This window comes from Saccoglossus kowalevskii, chromosome 9 (assembly GCF_978046115.1).
Source record: "Saccoglossus kowalevskii chromosome 9, keSacKowa6.1, whole genome shotgun sequence".
NCBI classification, from domain to species: Eukaryota; Metazoa; Hemichordata; class Enteropneusta; family Harrimaniidae; genus Saccoglossus; species Saccoglossus kowalevskii.
In genome coordinates this window covers 11,705,450-11,724,907 of record NC_140649.1, presented here as the reverse complement: position 1 = coordinate 11,724,907, position 19,458 = coordinate 11,705,450, and the positions used below count along the sequence as shown (strand labels likewise).

The 19,458-nt window shown below is 33.7% G+C and overlaps 1 protein-coding gene and 2 long non-coding RNA genes across 3 annotated transcripts; all 3 read left to right on the top strand.

Annotated features, from left to right (window-relative positions):
• Nucleotides 1–4,204: 4,204 nt before the first annotated feature.
• LOC146738318 (uncharacterized) lies at nucleotides 4,205–4,550 on the top strand. Its single transcript, XR_014930537.1, has 2 exons — nucleotides 4,205–4,299; nucleotides 4,519–4,550. It is a non-coding gene; the product is annotated as an uncharacterized LOC146738318 (long non-coding RNA).
• Nucleotides 4,551–4,631: 81 nt separating this feature from the next.
• On the top strand, nucleotides 4,632–8,807 carry LOC146738317 (uncharacterized). Its single transcript, XM_085503923.1, has 6 exons — nucleotides 4,632–4,663; nucleotides 6,232–6,427; nucleotides 6,874–6,916; nucleotides 7,007–7,109; nucleotides 7,296–7,318; nucleotides 7,585–8,807. The coding sequence occupies exons 1-6, from the start codon at nucleotides 4,632–4,634 to the stop codon at nucleotides 7,752–7,754; spliced, it is 567 nt and encodes a 188-aa protein (XP_085360049.1). The 3' UTR covers nucleotides 7,755–8,807.
• A 5,432-nt stretch (nucleotides 8,808–14,239) lies between these two features.
• Nucleotides 14,240–19,446, top strand: LOC146738316 (uncharacterized). The gene is made up of 3 exons (XR_014930536.1): nucleotides 14,240–14,384; nucleotides 16,949–17,053; nucleotides 19,363–19,446. It is a non-coding gene; the product is annotated as an uncharacterized LOC146738316 (long non-coding RNA).
• The last annotated feature ends 12 nt before the right edge of the window (nucleotides 19,447–19,458 follow it).

Here is a 19,458-nt window from a genome sequence, read left to right as displayed (position 1 = left end):
CTGTACAAAATATTTGGACAAAAGCCAGCTAAGATTTTCTGTTATCTTGCATGTTTTATGAATCTATTCACGTCTAAATGCAGAACTTTTTTTTTTGCGATGAGGCATTTATTTTTATACTGAAATATCTGAATTACTTTGAATAAAACTGGAAATTATGTCCCTTAAAATAATTAAACAAATAAGGCACCAATGTTTTTGTAAGATATTCACATCTTTTAAGGACATTCGGTAGACTGATTCCCCACTGTTGGTTCAACCCCAAAACTTGTTTGTATTTAAAATTATGACAATGCATATTTAGATTGAAACAAACTGTGATAAAGGGAATTATATTATATAACAAAGGGCAAGGTCACCAGAGTTCAACTATGTTACTGGTGCTCGATTACCCGTAGAAATAATTGTATGTATATCAGACAACATGGCACATAAATTTCTCCATATATATTACCATTGTTTTATATTCTGAACAGTGTTCCCTTTTCTGTACGCATAAAATGAATTCAATGTATTTTAAAGTTGATACAAAAATCTTGATCTACTTGCCACCAGTAAGATTCAAATCATGGTTTTATTGGAAACACAGCCTAAACACAACAACTGTTCCTCTCTTTACTATTACCTTTTTAGCTCCACTGTCGACTTTGTCGAGCGGAGCTTATCATATGAGTGATTGTCTGTCGTCGTCCGTGTCAATGTTTTACTTTTTCGACTTCTTCTTGAAAACTACAATCCTGAATGCTTTGATACTTGGTGTATATGTACCTTGGGTAGACCTCTCTCAGATTTGTTCATTTCATGATCATATCTTCAATTCTCTAATTTTGGTGAATATTTTTGGTAAAAAGTGATATTTTCGACTTCTTGTTAAAAACCGCAAGTCCAATTGCTTTGATATTACATATATAGGTACTACATGTGGATCTCTCTCAGATTTGTTCATTTTGTAATGATATGTTTAGTTCTCTAATTTTGGTGAATATTTTTGTCATTTTTGGTAAAAAGTGATATTTTCGACTTCTTGTTAAAAACCGCAAGTCCAATTGCTTTGATATTACATATATAGATACTACATATGGACCACTCTCAAATTTGTTCATTTCATGATGATATCTTAATTATCTACCGTAATTTTGGTGAATATTTTTGGTAAAAAGTGATATTTTCTTCTTGTTAAAAACCACAATCATTTATGGTGAAAAATGATATTTTTGAATTTTTGTTGAAAACAGCAAGTCCCATTGCATTGATACCATGCATATTGTTCATTTTCTAATGATATCTTCTGTTCTATAATTGAAATGTGCATTGCAAACAGCGGAGCTATCTCAGCCGAGAGGCTGTTTGTGTGGGTTTCCCAAGCAAGTCTGTCGGTCTTGTCTAATCGTTTAAGCATAATGTTTTGGGGTTACAGTAATTTTAACCTATATGAGATACAACGCTTGAAATAACCACAGCACAGTGCAGCCTTCCACATTCGTCTAACATCGCTACATTGTTTGTACAACTATTAATGCTAAGTACCGGGTAGATATCTGCAAAATGTTATCTGTACCCTCTCGATTTCCGAATTTACGTACCCCAATATCGCTACCATTAGAAATAGTTGGCACAATGATTGCATCAAACAAATTAAATGCACTAACCAATGGCATACTACCAAGTTTTTTACAGTATGTAAATATATTTGGTTCACTGTAAATCTGTTTTAGAGGGCGGTAAAATAATATGTATACAGTGGCAGTTTAGCAGCGGTCTCAATAGACTTCAATGACTACAACTCCGTTTATGAACCCACTAAAAATATAGTAAATTTTCTGAGACATCAAAAAAAAAACGTGTAAAAAAATATGTTTGCAATTTATGATTCATCGCATAGGTTCAGTGCTGAAGCAACACTGTGGAGTAAATTGTTGGCTGCAAAAAGCTCTTCGACCTATACAACTCGTGATGATAAATCTTCGGCATTTTTTTTAAGGATATGTTAAACCCGTAGCTGTATACTATTGTCCAATAACACAGGCTACACGTACTAATACAATAAGTTGACTACATTTGGCTGATACACTTAGAACAAAACAGTATATATATATATATTGACTAATACAAAACTAATGAACCAAACTAGGAAACTAGGAAAGTACAGTATGGTGTTGTCGTGTCAATCCCGTTCGATCCCCACACTTTACTAACTGAGCGAACATTAGCACAAGACTAACTGCCCTATTCAGGACCACCACATCATTCAGAGAGTGACTACCATTACATTTTTGTCTCAATGTTGTTTTGATATTTAACATCAGGTGCTTGAACGCGATCTTCATTACACCATCGTGATAAAACCGAATAAAAGCTTGGCTATTTATAACAACCTGTTTTGGTTGGCTGCTGTTGAGCTGAAACGGCATAACTTCACGATTGACATTTAAAGCTCGTTGCCACCTAAATGCTATGCATTACTCATTACATTACTCTGATAGTTACCTCACGGAGTCAAGTGATTTAAACAACGATAATTATTTTAATTAATATTGTTTGTTTTATTATGTTCTAATCTACGATCATAAATCTATTCACTTCCAAAATTTAGGGGGTTCGACCGAATCCCCCGAACCACCCCAAACTACGGGCCTGAGGACCCTATCCAAACTACGTATAAGTCTGACCATTGCTAGTGTATTTGCAGTAAGAAACTACATAGTAAAGGAGATCCGGAATGTTGTAATATATTACTGTTGATGGGTTCAGAGGTGGCGTTTTTTGAAGAGAGATTGCGTGGTTGCAGAACACTGCATAGAATTGCACGTGAATTGCTAGATGTCAGTGTCTAGAAATTACAATAGTACACAATTATTGTTTTTTTGCTTGCATATATTACTGCACGTTATACATTGAGATTAATACATTATATGCAATATTAATTAAAGAACACATTTGTTAGTATATTTCTTGCAAAATTATGCTCAGATACATGTGTGTTGATGTACTATAATTCATATTTATGTACAATTTATGTTACGTAATTTTTAGTACAAATATAGTATTATTTGAGGAACATGAATATTATATTTTTAGCTCCGCTGATGACCTAAAGGTTATCATATTATTGATTGTCTGTTGTACTTTTTACTTTTCCAAAACATATACGATTACTTTGCGAAAGATACTTTGCGAAAGATACTTTGCAGGTATGCTAGAAGGATTCAGCTTTAAGGCATGTTATCAATCTCTCCAGCAGTGACCAAAATCCACACGTTATGCAGAAATAACTACATCTACATTCACATCCACAAACAAAACAAACATTGTGATGATCGTAGATTTTCATCACAGCTGAGCAATAATTGCAACACGTGAGGATATTGTAGTATTTGCTGTCTGCAACATATTGTCGTTAGTTGTGTTTTATCTTATTTATGATCTGACATGAAGCAATCAAATACTGAAAACTATACGATTCTTGGATTGTTCAAAGTACACACGCTCTGATCACTCAAGCAGTAAAAAAGGGGGAATCAAAACATGGAATAAAAAACATGTCAGATTGTGCCATTCACACCACTTTGCCGAGTGTTGTAATTTAATTTTCATTATTTGAAATATTGTGTAATCCAATGCATCTATATGTGTAGACAATGCGTGAAATGGAAATATCAAGTATTTCAAATATACATTCATATCAGCAATTTAGAGTAAGTTATAATTTTCCCACAGTGAATATTATATTGTTATGTAGCATTGTTAATTCACTTTTAGTGATCTTCTTGTCTAGAAACCAGACTTTTACTATTACTATAAATTCGCAGGTCAATTATTCAGTACATGCATTAAGCCCACATGAAGGATTTGATGGACATGTAGCTATGGAAGATTCAAAAGGTTCATGGTTGGTGTATGACAACACATGCTATGAATACAAAGAACTTCAGACATACTCAAAGTATGTCTTAAGTGTACAAGCTGCCACATATGCTGGAGAAAGTGAACCTAGTCAGCCACCAATCTACTGTCAAAACAGTGAAAGAGGCGGTAATGTTCCCTTATATATACCTGTTCATGTTTCCTGAAAAGTATCATTTCTGTATAAGAAACGTAACACAATGATGGGTGATGACATTCTACTTTGGTTCAGGATTTTCGATGCTACGTATTATGCATACAATTATTCATAATATTCCGTTTGCTTATTTATTCAGAACCACCAATATCACAAGCTCCAGTCATTGTCGATGACAAATCACAGACACAATTTTTGATGTTTTATCAACAATTTTCTGAAAGAAATGGACCAATCAGGTATATACAATTATTGTAGTTCATTTCAACAATGTCATGATACAGAAATGCCACAATATATCAACAATAATGCATCAAAAGATTAATTATGTTTCTTTACTGTGATTAATTAAAATTAAATGTAAAACATAGTTTTGTATATTGCATCCCACTAAGCTATAATAATTGTCACTAGGATTACTTTAATACTGGTGCATTGATGATGTTCTATAATTGCAGCTGTTATGAGATTATTGTTATACGTATACCAAGCAGCAAAGAAACTGGATCATTGCTGTTTGACACATCAGTTTCTCCCGATAGTATATATGAATCAACAGAGTTGAACAAGTATGAGGATATTCCAGGACAAGCATATGTGGCAGTAAGGATGACAACGTTGGTATATGCTATACTATGATTATATAGTCACTCCGAGTCACTAGCACTACGGTAAATCTGTGCCATAAGATTTGCTTCGTTGCTATGTGACATTGTCTTTACTTCCCCTTAGCTTCACAAAAGCTTCAAATCAGTTTTACCACATTTTTAGAAGTAAATTATTTGATAATCTACTTAAAACCCGACCTTGGCTCACCTGCCTAGGTCATTTAACATTTTACCACCAGTTTGTGTGAAAAAAGACAATATTTCGCAAAGTCACAATAACCATTGCAAGGTCTGGCTTATCAAACAAGCTAGGACATTTATATATGCAGGAGAAAAAGAAATATTACTAAAAAGATAGTCTAAGAGTAAATTGATATTGGTAAATCAGTGTCAACTCTCTTTTCATAGAATCTAGTGGAAGGGTTACCATTGGAGTCAAATTTAAGAAGGACATCAAGATATGAGGCCTCCAAAATATGTTGTTAATCAAATATTCATGCATACAGATTATGTTATCTTCGTTTATCAGAAATAGTTGCTATTGTTTCCTGATATGATGTAAAAGTTTTTATAGCAGAAATATCAGAGAGAGAGAGAGAGATCTTGCTTTCATCTTTTACAAAAGTTGTTTGGAATTCTGCAATATCCACATTTGATTAAAGCCTGTGCTCCATGGTCTGTTCGATATTTGATACATATCAAACACGGGTCTAATGGGTTAAAATAATAACGCTAATTGTTGGCCCATATGCCATTATTCTCGAAGATCAGCATGTTGCACAATATTCAGATGACCTCAGACAATATAGTCAATGGTGGAATAGTTGAATATAGAAGACGATATTTATATTTATATATTAGTGTGCCTTGTCTGTCATCCGTCTGTCTATCCGTTGTTCATCCACAATTTCATTTTCGACTTCTTCTTAGAACTACCTGCCCAATTACTTTGATATGTCATATTTAGGTACCATGGTACCTCTATAAGATTTTCCATTTTTTGATAACATCTAATATTGTCTATTTTTGTCTAATATTTTTGGAAAAACATTTTATTGTCGACTCCTTCTTGAAAACTACCAGTTCAATTGCTTTAATACTTGATATGTAGGTACCTTAGGTGGACCTTTGTCCGACTATTTTCAATTCTCCATTTTTAGCAAATATTTTAGATAAAAAAATGTTATTGTTGACTTCTTGACAATCGCTAGTCGAATTGCTTGATACTTGATATATGTGTATCTTGGGTGGTCTATCAGATGTGTTCAATTCATGACAATATCTTTAATTCTCTTTTTTTTGGTGGATATTTTTTTTATTTTTGGTAAGAAATGCTATTCTTGACTTTTTCTTGAAAACTGCCAGCTCAATTGCTTTGATACTTGGTATGTAGGTACCTTAAACGTAATAACGAAGCCATCATGTATATGAGAAACTACATATTGTCACATAAATATTTCTTCATATAGCATGTAGTGTGTTTTGTTACAATCAAAACTTTCCCATTCCCCAACATTCAGTGTCACTGACTCTTCTGACTATTTGACTATATTCCTGTTCCAGAAACAGTTTCCAAGATAAAGTACTTATTGGTGATGGTAAATTCACAGAGTGTACCCAGCATTCCAATCTCCCTGTAAAACGAGACATTGCTCAGTATTCATATGAGGGAGAGGTGTATAATGAAGAATTGGAACCTGAAACATGGTATACAGTTTTTGTTCGAGCTTATGTTGATAATCCAAATGTGGATGGACAGGTAAAAATGTGCTTCTAACAATTATCTGTCACTGTAACGCCATATGTTACAGCGTAATTTTGTGGTAATGTACTGGATATTTTCATCCTACCATATTAGAAAATGCGAATTCCAAATATGGACTGAGCTATTATGCGCATAAGCATCCTCAAAACAAACACAACCCCAGGGTTTGAACGGACTCCATGCAAATAAGTTCGCTAAATTTGTTCCTGACTTTTTGGATTTCGGCAATCCCATGATGTATCCTAGGCAGGAACAGGTGTATAATAATAAGGGTGTTACGAGGATACCGCAGATTAAGCATCGCTGCGCGTCGGCCGATACTACCGCTGTACCGCCCTTGTGCATAATTTACGGTATCCTTGTAATAACTTCATATAATGGTCGTCATCATCGTTGTTATTATCATTAATCATTATTTTACTCGTTTCTGCGTATTACAGGTTTTCTTCACTTCAAGTCCATTCATGGAACCTATTCAGACAGGTAGTTCATAATTGTTATAATTTTAATGTCAATATTTTAAAACTGCACATACAACATTCCAAATACCATTTCATTATTTCTACATTCCAGGTACTACTGACAAAAGCTCAGTTCGACTTACAACTATCATTGCTTTGTGTGTCGTGATTATTTTTGCTGTTATATGTGTGGTGGTTGCTTTTTTCATTATAAGGTAATGATATACATGTACTATACTCTGTTCATAATATTCCACAGCTTGCAATTTTGCCACTGTGATTTTTACAGCTATTCAAAAAATATATCGTACATAAACAAACGTCAAATGGATTTTGAAAAAGAAAGATGATATAAGATATTGTTTCAATGATTAATGACTCACTTGTATATTTGTTTACAGGCGACGACGGAGAAAACCGAGAGGTAAACATAAATGATTAGATACATTCTTAATTATATCAACTTTTTTACATATCTGCATAATTGTTCACCATTGTCAATTCACATTTATATGTTAACATCCTTGTAGTCAACAATTTAGTTTTTCATTCGATTACCGAAACTGTGCAATGTAGCATATACAAATAGATACGTTCTAGCTGAAACAGAAAACCACACAAATAACAAATATTATTCCATCCATTTGTTATGACGTGTGTCACATAATGTTTGTTTGTTGACAATTTTAGAAAATCCAACTCATGACCATCAAGCTAAGGCTAAGGATGACGATGTGTACACTGAGTTAACAGAAGTCAATATGCGTGCTGATACTTATGAAAAATTGAGGATAAATCATGATGGGAAGCCTTTACAGTCACGGGAAAACGCACAGAGTGATTATCAAGTTGTGATATAAAACATTGTCGACTATCGTCTTTGTGTAATAATTTAACTTTTGGGGAGGAGGCACATTTGGGAAAGTCACAAGTCGTTTATTATTCAATTTAGTATTCGTTAAATGTGCAGCAAACAACAAACATAACACGATACGATTCCTATGCAAAAGATGACTCAATAGCGTCCATCTATGTTCGTCAAATTATTTCTCATGTAAATATTATGTTTAGCTTGCCATCATGTTATGGTGTTTACACTTTAGAAAACCTAAAATCATGCAAACCGTCAGTTTTCACCTACAGATACTTTCATCTATCGTCAATACCAATCCAAAGTTTTACTGCACATCACGCGATGATTTATTAAATAACATACATTTTGTGTTTTTGTTTTCTGCAATACCCATTTTTGTATTAGAAGATCAGGAATATATTGTACTCTTATCACTGTATAGCATCTTCCGTATATAAATGATATAACCTGTAGAAATGAATGTGTACATATATTTTTTATGTTTTATAAATGGTGATAGTAATACAATGTGATATATACAATTAACCAGTATTCATTACAATAAAACATGTTATCACTGTTTCTAACAAGTCACATTTCTAATATGATATGATCTAGCAATTTTCAAAAAAAGATTAATTGCTTAAGTTTTTTTAATAAGTATAATTAACTTTGATGTCGATTTTTTCTAGTTTAGACAAATAATAATTGAACATTAAATGTTATAATAAATTGAAAAGAAAATCCAAAATTTTCCGGCAAGACCTCATCACTCAGCGACAATCTGACACTTTCGAATGTATCCATTCCCCAAGTTTCTATTTAACTGTCTTTAGTTTGACGTGTACGCAACCACTGGTAAATTCAGTAGATGCTTGGCAACATCGTGGTTATGTCTGAGATATCGATTTTTTATGAAGCCACGCTTCATTGTTGGGGTGTTCCGTTATTTTCTACGTCTGTCGTCACTTTTTATCTGTATGCGTTGGGTTCCACTGTTTATATGTAATTGTTATGTAAGACTTTATTCAGTACAATACAAAACGTTTTATATATCGTTTTTAATACAGTATGAACAATAATTGTCAACATCCGAAGTTTAAATATATGACGTCATAGTTTTTCTCATTTCAAGAGCAGAGCCATTGCTGCTAATTAAGTCCAAACGAATAAAGACAACACTCAATAATTATGTACAGACTTTCGATTCATACAGAAGCTCGATAATACCTTTATAATGAAAAATAATCACTGCTCTCTAATAGTATAAATGAATCGATTTTAGTAAGATCTCGAATTGTGAATAACGGTTTTTGATATGTGGACCTAAGGTCGCCAGCAAAGATGCGAGTTCTAGTTAGTTTAAGAATAATTGTATAAAGATCTCGTCTTGATAACTATGAACATGACAGTCATTACCAGAAAGCACAAACTCCGTGCAGATAGACTTTATGGTTAGGACCTAAAAACATACTGGTTGACAATTGTTTCAGGAATTATAGACTTTTTTTAATCAGTGAAAACAAAAAATATGATAGAATGGCAAAGGAGGATATATAGAGAGTTTATAACCTGCAGCACGGTAATATATGACAAACTTTGACATTAAAACAATTTACAACAGCGTTCTGACAACCCAGTAATTATTGCAGTACGAACGCTATGTAAAAATGAATTCCATTTGATCGTAGATGTCCATCTCAAGTCATGCCACATCCTGGCATGCATGCAATTGTTCTATAATGCTTTCACAATGGTGGTCACAGAATAAATACAGATACAGTTAACACTTTATATATGAGGTCATCAAATTGTAAGCAATCATATATATTTGTATTTAATTTCACTATTTTGATATGTTATCGTATTTTATTTTGATTAACGGATTTGCGTCGAAGCAATAAATTATATTTGACATGTGGATTTAACATGGCAGATGTTTTTATCAGTAAAAAATAGCGAAGTTGAAACTGGGATAACAATTAATGCATTTACATTGCGCAAATCTTAGTTATCGTGAAATAAATTAACATATATTACGTATACAATAATTGCAGTCATACCAATAATCAAAACAATTTTACCATCGGTAGGCGTGAATGCCACATATTGACATGAGCTGAGGATTTCGCTCCAATCATCCTGGGCCCTATCATTTGGCTGCCCTGGTCACAACGACGAGGGCAGCTACATGTATATCGCTTTATACTGAACTCGTAACAAGTCATTGAGGTAGGAATGATTAGTAATCGGTATTGGTTCAGTCGATAAAGTGCCTGAATGAGCAGCCACATAAATGTTGTCTGTATAATACAATGTGAAAGTTCACAGGCAATTACACCAAGCCTACTTAGCACAGACAATCTATCTGCCAGTCTAGTTGTTTCACATGAACACAATATTATATCGTTTGTCATGCAAGTAAAATGCAGATAATCGATCATAAGAAAACTGGTTTTTGTGATTTCAGTTCTACCACTGCGTTTCGGACCTAATTAATTAATTTCATATTTTAACTTGACCTGTGACAAATTCTCAATAGTCTTATCTCAACATATCTTATCAAGTTTAACTACTTTTTATTGATCTGAAAACTAAAGTATATACTCATGATCTTGATTTTAAAATACACTTCCTCTCTTTCCCTATTGTCGCCGGTTTTGGGGTGATCATGAAGGGTCGGTTTTAATATGTACTGTGACGTAAACAACGAAGGGGGCTACTACGTATATGTGACCTGTGAACTTACATGTATCTTGAGTACATGTATATTAATAAACCTTTTCAGTGGCGTAAATGTCGTCGTACTCCTTAAACTTTGCTTTAGGTGAACAGGAATTATTTGGTGAAAATAAATCTACACAGCAGACAGTGAACAAAAAGGATAATGTACCATGTAACGAATAAACGATATCTCGACACCACAGTATATGCATTGTGAAACAGTCTGCTGTACTACAATTTGAACCAGTGCCTGTGTGCAGTGAGAATCAGTAACTACACTACTACCTTTCACTATATTTATAGCGCTAGTACAACGGAGGTATTTCACCTAGTGTATTTCCGGGGTTCTTGTTAGTCTGCGGGGACTAATTTCAACTCACGTGTGTCCACAGCTTAAATAAAATGAAAATAAAATGGCGTTTTAGGAAATAACATCACTTCATCAATCATTAAATTTAAGAGAAAACCAAATAACCCAATTTTTCACGCGCCGAATCAAGCACGCCACCACGGTTCTTTATTTTAGTAACCGTGGCGCCACCAACGACAGTATTCAGTCTAAACTCGGAGAATCTTATCATCAAAATTTAAAGAGACCCGGGACTCATGAGGTCGCGTGTCAATGTTGATATAGCATCGAAAAAGAAATTGGACTGGAATTATACTCAGACATCTGATATGACCCTTGAGATAGCCTGGGACTGGATAACTTTGTTTTCACATTTACAAAAGTTGTTACAAATAATGCAGACAGCATGTCTGCAATTGGAAGCACACTGAAAGAAAGCTCCGCTCATAAAAGTGGCGGTACATAAGTTTTGAATTTCTCCTCCAATAAACGACTTAGTTTTGTACTTCAGTTTGCGTCACATGTTATTTCAGTGAGAGGGGCGCATAAGTGGTGGCACTGTAAAGAACGTTATTTTACAGAACCAGCTGACCGACTGATCATGACAGAATTATTGATCAAAGTGTATTATTCCTACTATGGAAATATCTGTATCACGCCGTTGTATATAACTGAAAGCTGCCTGCAACAAATGTCCTATGAAAACTTCATCCAGTATATCAATAATGAAATTAAACACATAAGTGGAATGGGTGTTATTCGGTTATTAGTTCTCGACGATGAGAACCAAATGACAGTCCACGAAAATACAAATCGACAACTCTTGTTCTCACTTCAACTGGTTTTTTGACTCCTTGCTTCTCCATCGTAGTGATTAAACAACTTGGACAAACTGAATGCCGATTTGTAGACACACAATCAACACGATGACTGACCAAAAGTGAATGAAAGACAGACACGCCTCAATGTCTAGGTGTACCTGACTTTGTAGCAAAAATAGAAAACATTGTGGGCAATATCTGTCAATCATTCCTCTGATTTGCACCCGATGTTTATATTTCTAGTTACAACTTATATAATTTTGAAACCAGAGTGTGTAACCTATTGTAGTAAGTTATCTATATCTCGCACTACTTCAGCGTCAAATCAATGCCTGGAATTGCTGTAATAGCAGGTAGTGAAAAACAGTAGAAATAAAATACCTGGCTAACGAACACGGCACCATAGTATAGCCAAGACGCGAAGTCGCAACCCTATAAAATTGAATATAATCTTACCAAAACAAAATGTATGCACATTTAAAGACATCTTAAACATACAATTTTACCTTCAATTACTATATATGGTCATGACATTAGCTTTACTTACCTCGGTCACATATGGACTATGGATTTAAGGTAGAAGCCTAGTCATATTTTTTGACAAAATTGGTAATTAATCGCATGACATTGTTTATTATGTTATTTATTATGTACAATCATGAAGCTAATGTCCCATGGTACAATGAAATATCATTATTTTGTGTGTTACAGCTTTTTGAGAAATGTGTCCTACTATTTCTTGAAAATTGATATTTTAAAGAAGTTAAAGAAAAATTACATTTGTTGACACTTTTAAAAAAAACACAATTTTTTAAATAATTCAGAAAAACAAGAAGTACTACATCATTAACAATATATGATTTTTTAAGTCTATGTCTCCAGGCTAGATTTTGAAATACTGCATAATATCTCTGCTATAGAAATCTGTGGTAAAATTGTTATAATAGTATCAAAATGGTGACTTTTCACTAAACTTTTTTTAGGTCAATATCCTTATATCGCCTTGGAGTACAATGTATTGCAAAATGAATACATTCTTGGTTGTATTTTCGTGGATAGTGGACATTTTGGCAGTATTATAAAACTTTTACCATAAGTTCCTATGGAAGAGATATAACGTCATATCTCAAATTGTAGCCTGGTTACTTTTAATGTTAATGATGGGTTACCTATTAATGTCCTAAATTTCAAAAAGTTTGAAAAGTCAAAAAGTATCACAAAAATTAATTAACATTGTGGTCTTTAACATTATTCTGTAAATAGCGATTCATTTTTGAAAAATATTAGGACAAGTTTCACAAAATACGTCACTGTTACGCATGGAACCATGGAACAATAGATTCGTGATTTAACATAAAAGACTAGACTGTCACAGTATGGGCGATTTATTTCTTTTTAAATTTAAAATTAAATTAAAAAAAAATAGCGAAATGAAGGTGTTAACGCAAAATCTCCTGGAACCGCGAAATCACCCAGACTGGACGTTTTTTGCCGCGCCCTCTGTGGTGAAAATCGGAACTAGTGTGTTTTTATACTCGTTTTTATGTTAATGAGCAAAATGACAGGCAAGAAAGTTATCCAATCAGAGTAATTTTACCTGGTGTCTGCATGTCACTAAACTAAACTTACAACTACTACACTTCTTGAAAGAACTGGAAATTACATTTTGCTCGGATGTTTAAAGCCTGCAGACGAATACGGAAATGGCTGACAATTTGACCTGTTTACGTCATTATGCAGCGCACACGCCCCCACTCCTTTTCTGTATCCGTTCAGTGATGTCACTGAATAGCATGAATAAATAATAGAAACAGATTAGCTGCAAATAAGACCAGTCTGTGGTGGTGTGGTGGACGAATGTGAATTGGGACGAATCGACTTGTGGGACGAATGTGTTGGGACGAATGTTAATTGGGACGAATTGACTGTGAATCGGTTTCGTGTTCACCCCACCTTTCGCAAAACCATATTTTTTTCCATTTTTTTTTAAATCACCACAGCTGGGCCTGTTTAATAATAGACCAATGAACATTGTCATGCGATTTATGGCTAATTTTCTAAAAAAAATATGATTAGGCTTCTAACTTGCCTTTGATTCCAGCTATGAATCGTATTCAACGCATCCATGCAACACTAATGCGTGACTCGAAGCTATACCAATTCAACATTATAAGTTAGTGTACTGATTATTATGTAAAAACTCATGTACTTCCAGCGCAACAAAGGGATTCCCCCATTCTTTATAAAGCACAGAGCACAGTGTGCCATGACGTCATTTGTCATTCAAGCGGCCATTAGTATGAAAGACCGTTGGGGGCATTATGTAAACGAATAAATATTATAATTATCTCGAGATAGTAAGTTTACCTGGCTGTGCAAGATTGGTGGTAAATAGTGATTGATCTGATGCTCCAATTTTGTTGTAGCTCCTTTCCTCTATTGCAGTATTCCTTTTTATTTCGGCATACGTCACTACCGTCATACTTTCTCGGTATCAGTTTACACTAAGATAAAAACAAAACAGATTAATTTTGCACGATTGGTGTGAGGGCGCTGTACGAAAAAATGAAAGTGTTGACAAGCTCAAGAATACGACCAAGATGGCGGCGTCGAGGAAGTAGGGTCCCGTCTGGAGTTGTGGAAATACTTAATAACATTCGAGATATGAGATAACTGGACGATTTAAATCAGTTGACAGTACTTTGAAATATCGTAGAAGAAGTGTATCTGAAAAGTTGCACACGTAAGTTCAAATGTTTGCCAACCTGTCGATTTGTGATTTCAAAACTTTCGTTTCCAAGTTTCGTTTCCTGGTTCAGTGGTCGTGATAAGTCATTTTAGAAAGAATCGTCTGCGGAATTCTCAGTATATGGCTACATTTAGATACGTAATTGTACTGTAAAATAGATGCACTCGTCCTCTCTGTTGTCTATGTTTTAGTCAAAATATGCCGATTTTGCTGTCGGCCAGGATGGCAATATTTTCGTACTTTTAACACGGAAAGAAAAATACCACACCCGGCCTCCATTGTAATTTCCTTTGTAAATTCGGTGAATCGACTCAGAGTGGCCATGGTTTGAGGAAATAGACTGTTGGTCGTAATTCTACATACCGGTAATTCATTTTTTGATAATGTGACAGGAATTTCTATGATGTAATTGTTTTCTTGATTCAAGGATTATTTATTTACTTATTGACTCTTACACAATCCCCGGAGGGAAAGAAAATGGTCACAAAGTACAAGGAGAAATATATATATAAAAAAACAAAACAAAAACACAATATACTAAATAACAAATACAATCACTAAATTACTAAATAATACAAAATCTCTAAAATACAATCTAATATAAAATTACAAAATTGACAGCAGGCATTAAGATGTCAAGTAAGACCCTGCTTCCTGACTTCAAAGCTTTTACTTATGAACTGTGCTACTGGTATAATAATGTTTTCATTCTGTAACAATTCCATGAATTTTTTCTCTGCAGATTTATTTTCAAATGCTGGGATCATATCCTTAGCTTTATTGAACAGTTTGGCACGCAACTCATTATATTTGTTGCATTCCAGCAGAAAATGCATTTCATCCTCAATTAGACCTTTGTTACACATGTCACAAACCCTGTTGTTTAATGGGATTTTTTTATGACGACCCAATTCAATTTTGAGACTATGGTCACTAAGACTAAATTTGGTAAGCACACTACGCAGTCCAAAGTTTTTTAGCTTGACTAAATATGGCTCAAGTTTTAAATCTGATTTGATTAGCCGATATGTTCTTAGTTTGTTTTTCTCATTTGCTTTGGTGCGGTTATCATTATGGACCTCACCTTTCCATCTTGTTAGAAATAACTCCTTGATGCCCAAATCAATTTGTTTCATTTGTGCCGAGGTTAATTTATCACAGTTGTTAACTGAATGATATTGTTGGATATTGTTTAATAATGATGTCACTTCTAGATACCATTTACTTTTAATGTTTTGGTTAACCACAAAAGCTTCCTTAAGTAACGCATTATTAGAATTCATGGCCCGACTGTAATATTTAATTATTTGTTTTTTTATAAATACGTCTAGGGGGTATCTGCCTAACTCGCTATACATGGCCATAATTGGTGTGTGTTGTGACACCCCCAGTAGATACCGACAATAACTTAATTGAACGTCTTCAATAGGTGATTTAGTGGAGAACGTATATTAGTATATTAGTATATAAAAGTATATTCGCTGGATTTTATTTTCACTGAATTTTTCCTCTGGTGATAATAGCGAAAATTAATTCCAAGCGAAAATAAAGTATTTTACAGTATTAAGTGAGCTGGTCAAAATCTGCCTGGGGTGGTTATTCCAAACACATCATACAGATTTAATTCTGAGACACAAAAAATAACTTAAAGCCCCAAAATACTCGTTCATAGCACAAAATAATATTTTTGCCAATTTCCGTGTTGTATTCAGGCAATCCTGGTATAAGATAATCTGAAAGTTATAATATATGTACATGTATGTTATAAATTAAAAAAACATTTATCAATATATATCTATTGCTATATACTGAAAGAAATGTATATTTCTAAAGATGCAATAAACAATTATTATTATAGCAGAAATTTTTAAAATAAAAGCATATTTATGTTGCAGCTTGTACATGTCGTTACAAATTTCCACTTTTGAAAAAATAATTAAATTCCATGGTTATGGCATGATAGATAAGATCAAAGTACTGTACTGGTAATAGTAATATTTTGTGCAATGAATTACATTACTAGTAGTAATACATAGAAAATATTCAATGAGTGGCGAAATGTTCAGAATATATGAAAATTATTACACTTGTAAAATACGATATTTCCAAGGTCATAACTTGTGATATTCAGTTTATCATATGTATGCATTTATTGCTATTTTTCCAGCAGAACTAACATATGTGTACACGTATCCTAAGCGTCTTAGCTTAGAATGTTTTATTCATCTGTTCTTTGACCATGTGTTGCAGCCAATTTATCGGCAGCGATTAAACAAATAATTAATTTTGGAAACTATCAATGTATTTTTAGTTAACAAGGCAAATTGGCAACATTTGACCTAGATTGCGGGCTAATTCTAGCAGTGTTCTTACTCAATTTAACAGTTAACCAGCAAATAGTCACGGAGGTTGTCACTGCGACATTGGGAAAAATAATAATGATGAAATGCTGGAATGCAATTTTTTAAAAAAAGCATACGCTTTGTAATACTATTTTCCTTCTGTGTAACATAATTGATTATACACATCTAATACATGTAGTATATTATATATCATAGGACATTAACAAGAACTCAAGGCATACACAATGGTGGTGTTTCTAAACCGACCATGTTTATGGAATTCAGTTGCTTTTATCTTGATATATTTACACAATGTAAAAGGTAAGTTGCCAAATTAAATTATGTACATCTATCCCTGCTGATTAGCTTGTTATTGAAAGTTTGTGCATCTTTCTTCTTGTGTATTTGAAATGTCTGCATCTTTGTGATGTTAACGATCATTACCACAAATCATTTGTTTGATTATTTGCAATAAATTCTATTCTGTTATTACAACAATAATGCATTTACATATTTTCCATGCTCCATATTAAAACCAGTTTAACATTTGAAAGATCTGTGATAGACGAATAGTGCATTCTATGAATAACAAGTTATTGTTAATGACATACCGGTAGTTCTCATTCAATTTCATTTTTAGTGACTTTTCAATAAATTGTGACATGCAAGAGAAACATGTGAGACAAAAATGTGGGACAAACATGCATCAAAGTGCAAACCAAATTGACATGTCTATATATACTGTTATATATGATTTGCCTTTGTAGTTTCTTTCTTCAACAAAAACAATCAAATAAAATAGCCAACTGAAAATGTTCTTGTAATAGTATTACCTATGGCAATACCCACACAATGAATTGATATAATGTGCACAGGAAAAATATGTCAGAACTATGACTATTGTACAGCATTCCTTAAAACAATATGCGGTCTGTCAGAAATAATGAATTCAATCAGTAAATAAATTACATTTAGGTGGTTGTCTGACCGTAGTTTGTTAACAATTGAATTTTCGACTTCTTCTTCTTCGCTGTTTTGGTACAAAATGCTGTTTTGACTTGGCTTGAAAACTGTCAGCTCAATTGCTTTGATACTAGGAATGTAGATAATTTGGTAGACCTATGTTAGATTCTTCATTTCGTGATGGTATCTTCAATTCTCTATTATTATCATTTTTTGTTAAAATTGCTATTTTTGAATTCTTCTTGAAATTGAGCTGGCAGTTTTTCAAGAAGAAGTCTTATGGGTGTGCGTTGCTCGACTTGGCTACCACAATGTTCTTGTAAGGCAGTGGAGCTATTTCGATTATCAGGTCGCTTGTTTGAATATAAGACCTAATGTGTGCGGTATGTGTGAAGTTTATTTCTCAGCTCTCAGTCGATGATCGTCGCTGGGTCTATGGAAGTACTATGGGGGATTGCATGTTGGGAGTGATAAGTCTTTTGAAGTAAAATAATTTTAGAAAAGTGAAAACTAAAGTGACTGTGAAATGAAGGTTGGTTTTAACTATCATGAAATCTGGGTGAAATAATGAGAGAAAATTGAACTGGTATGAAAGATCACTAAATGTAGCCAGAATGCAAGGTTATATCAAAATAAGTCACAATACATCCATCATGGAAGCAAAGTGTCAACAACTTTGTATGGGGTAATTGCCTTGATTTGCAGTTTGCGTGAATGGATGGCGGTAAAATACATACAAATTCTGGGCTTCAGTAACAGTAATTGCTGTTTTTTTTGTACAATGGAAATTAATGCAAGAAGTGCTGCCAGCAGAAATTGCTTTCTAGTAAACAAATCAACCACGGGACGTTTATCTTGAGAAATTGAGAATACGAAAATCCTTTAGAATGGTCGTTCTTGTAAAACAGTAGACGTACTACTCCAGGGTATCAAGGGTAATTTTGATTATTTGAAGAGGGAAACCACTGCTTCACCGAAGAGCAAAGTTCAATATCGTTGGCCTGCACATTAATGATTGGACTAGACTGGTTGAAGACGTTTTTAGAAAGGTGAATCGCTAGAAGTATTTGCCGTGACTTTGTTTTTGAAAGTGTTCAACAGTGAAAATATGTCATTGAGCATAATCCGGTAAATAGAATGGACATCATTTTTAAACCTCCTGTTGCAGACCATGTTACAATATTAGCTTTAGTTTCCGAGTTTCATTATTTATTGTTCATAGTTTCCAAGTTATACTATATTTATTGTTCATAGATTCTAAATTTCAGTTTTCATTGTTCGTAATTATTCACAGTGATTATTATTATTATCTATATTGACATTCATTGTGTCAAAAATGTTAAAATCACAGTCTGTAAATGTGTCCAGAATCAATTCTCATAGACGAAAAGAGAGCTATATATCAAGATCATACGTATTGGGCTACAGGTGCACACCATTTTAACAATTATTTTTTGTAAGATGGTTTGCATGATTATATTCAGACTCAGTACAATGTTTTACATAGTATTTTGCACAATATATACCCATACTACTCGATCGCTGCTAATGATGTAATTTTACGTTCACTACAGATTTGGGACTGAGCAATGTCATTGCTTGTATTTTAATTGTTTACCTTTGTCAGTAGAATTGCTGTTTTGATTGTTTCTCATTTGTATCTGCAGGTGATTGTGCAGCATTGCCAGTTACACAGAATGCTGTTTTGGACTTTTGTACAGGTGCCACTACCAATACAGGTTCTGGCAGTGAATGCACATTCA

What these genes read in the sequence shown, in the direction of transcription:
- LOC146738317 (XM_085503923.1), top strand. Translation starts at nt 4,632, where the DNA reads ATGAGGATATTCCAGGACAAGCATATGTGGCA. An exon ending in CAGGACAAGCATATGTGGCA is followed by an intron (nt 4,664 to 6,231) that starts GTAAGGATGACA and finishes TTCCTGTTCCAG; the next exon opens with AAACAGTTTCCAAGATAAAG. An exon ending in CATGGAACCTATTCAGACAG is followed by an intron (nt 6,917 to 7,006) that starts GTAGTTCATAAT and finishes TCTACATTCCAG; the next exon opens with GTACTACTGACAAAAGCTCA.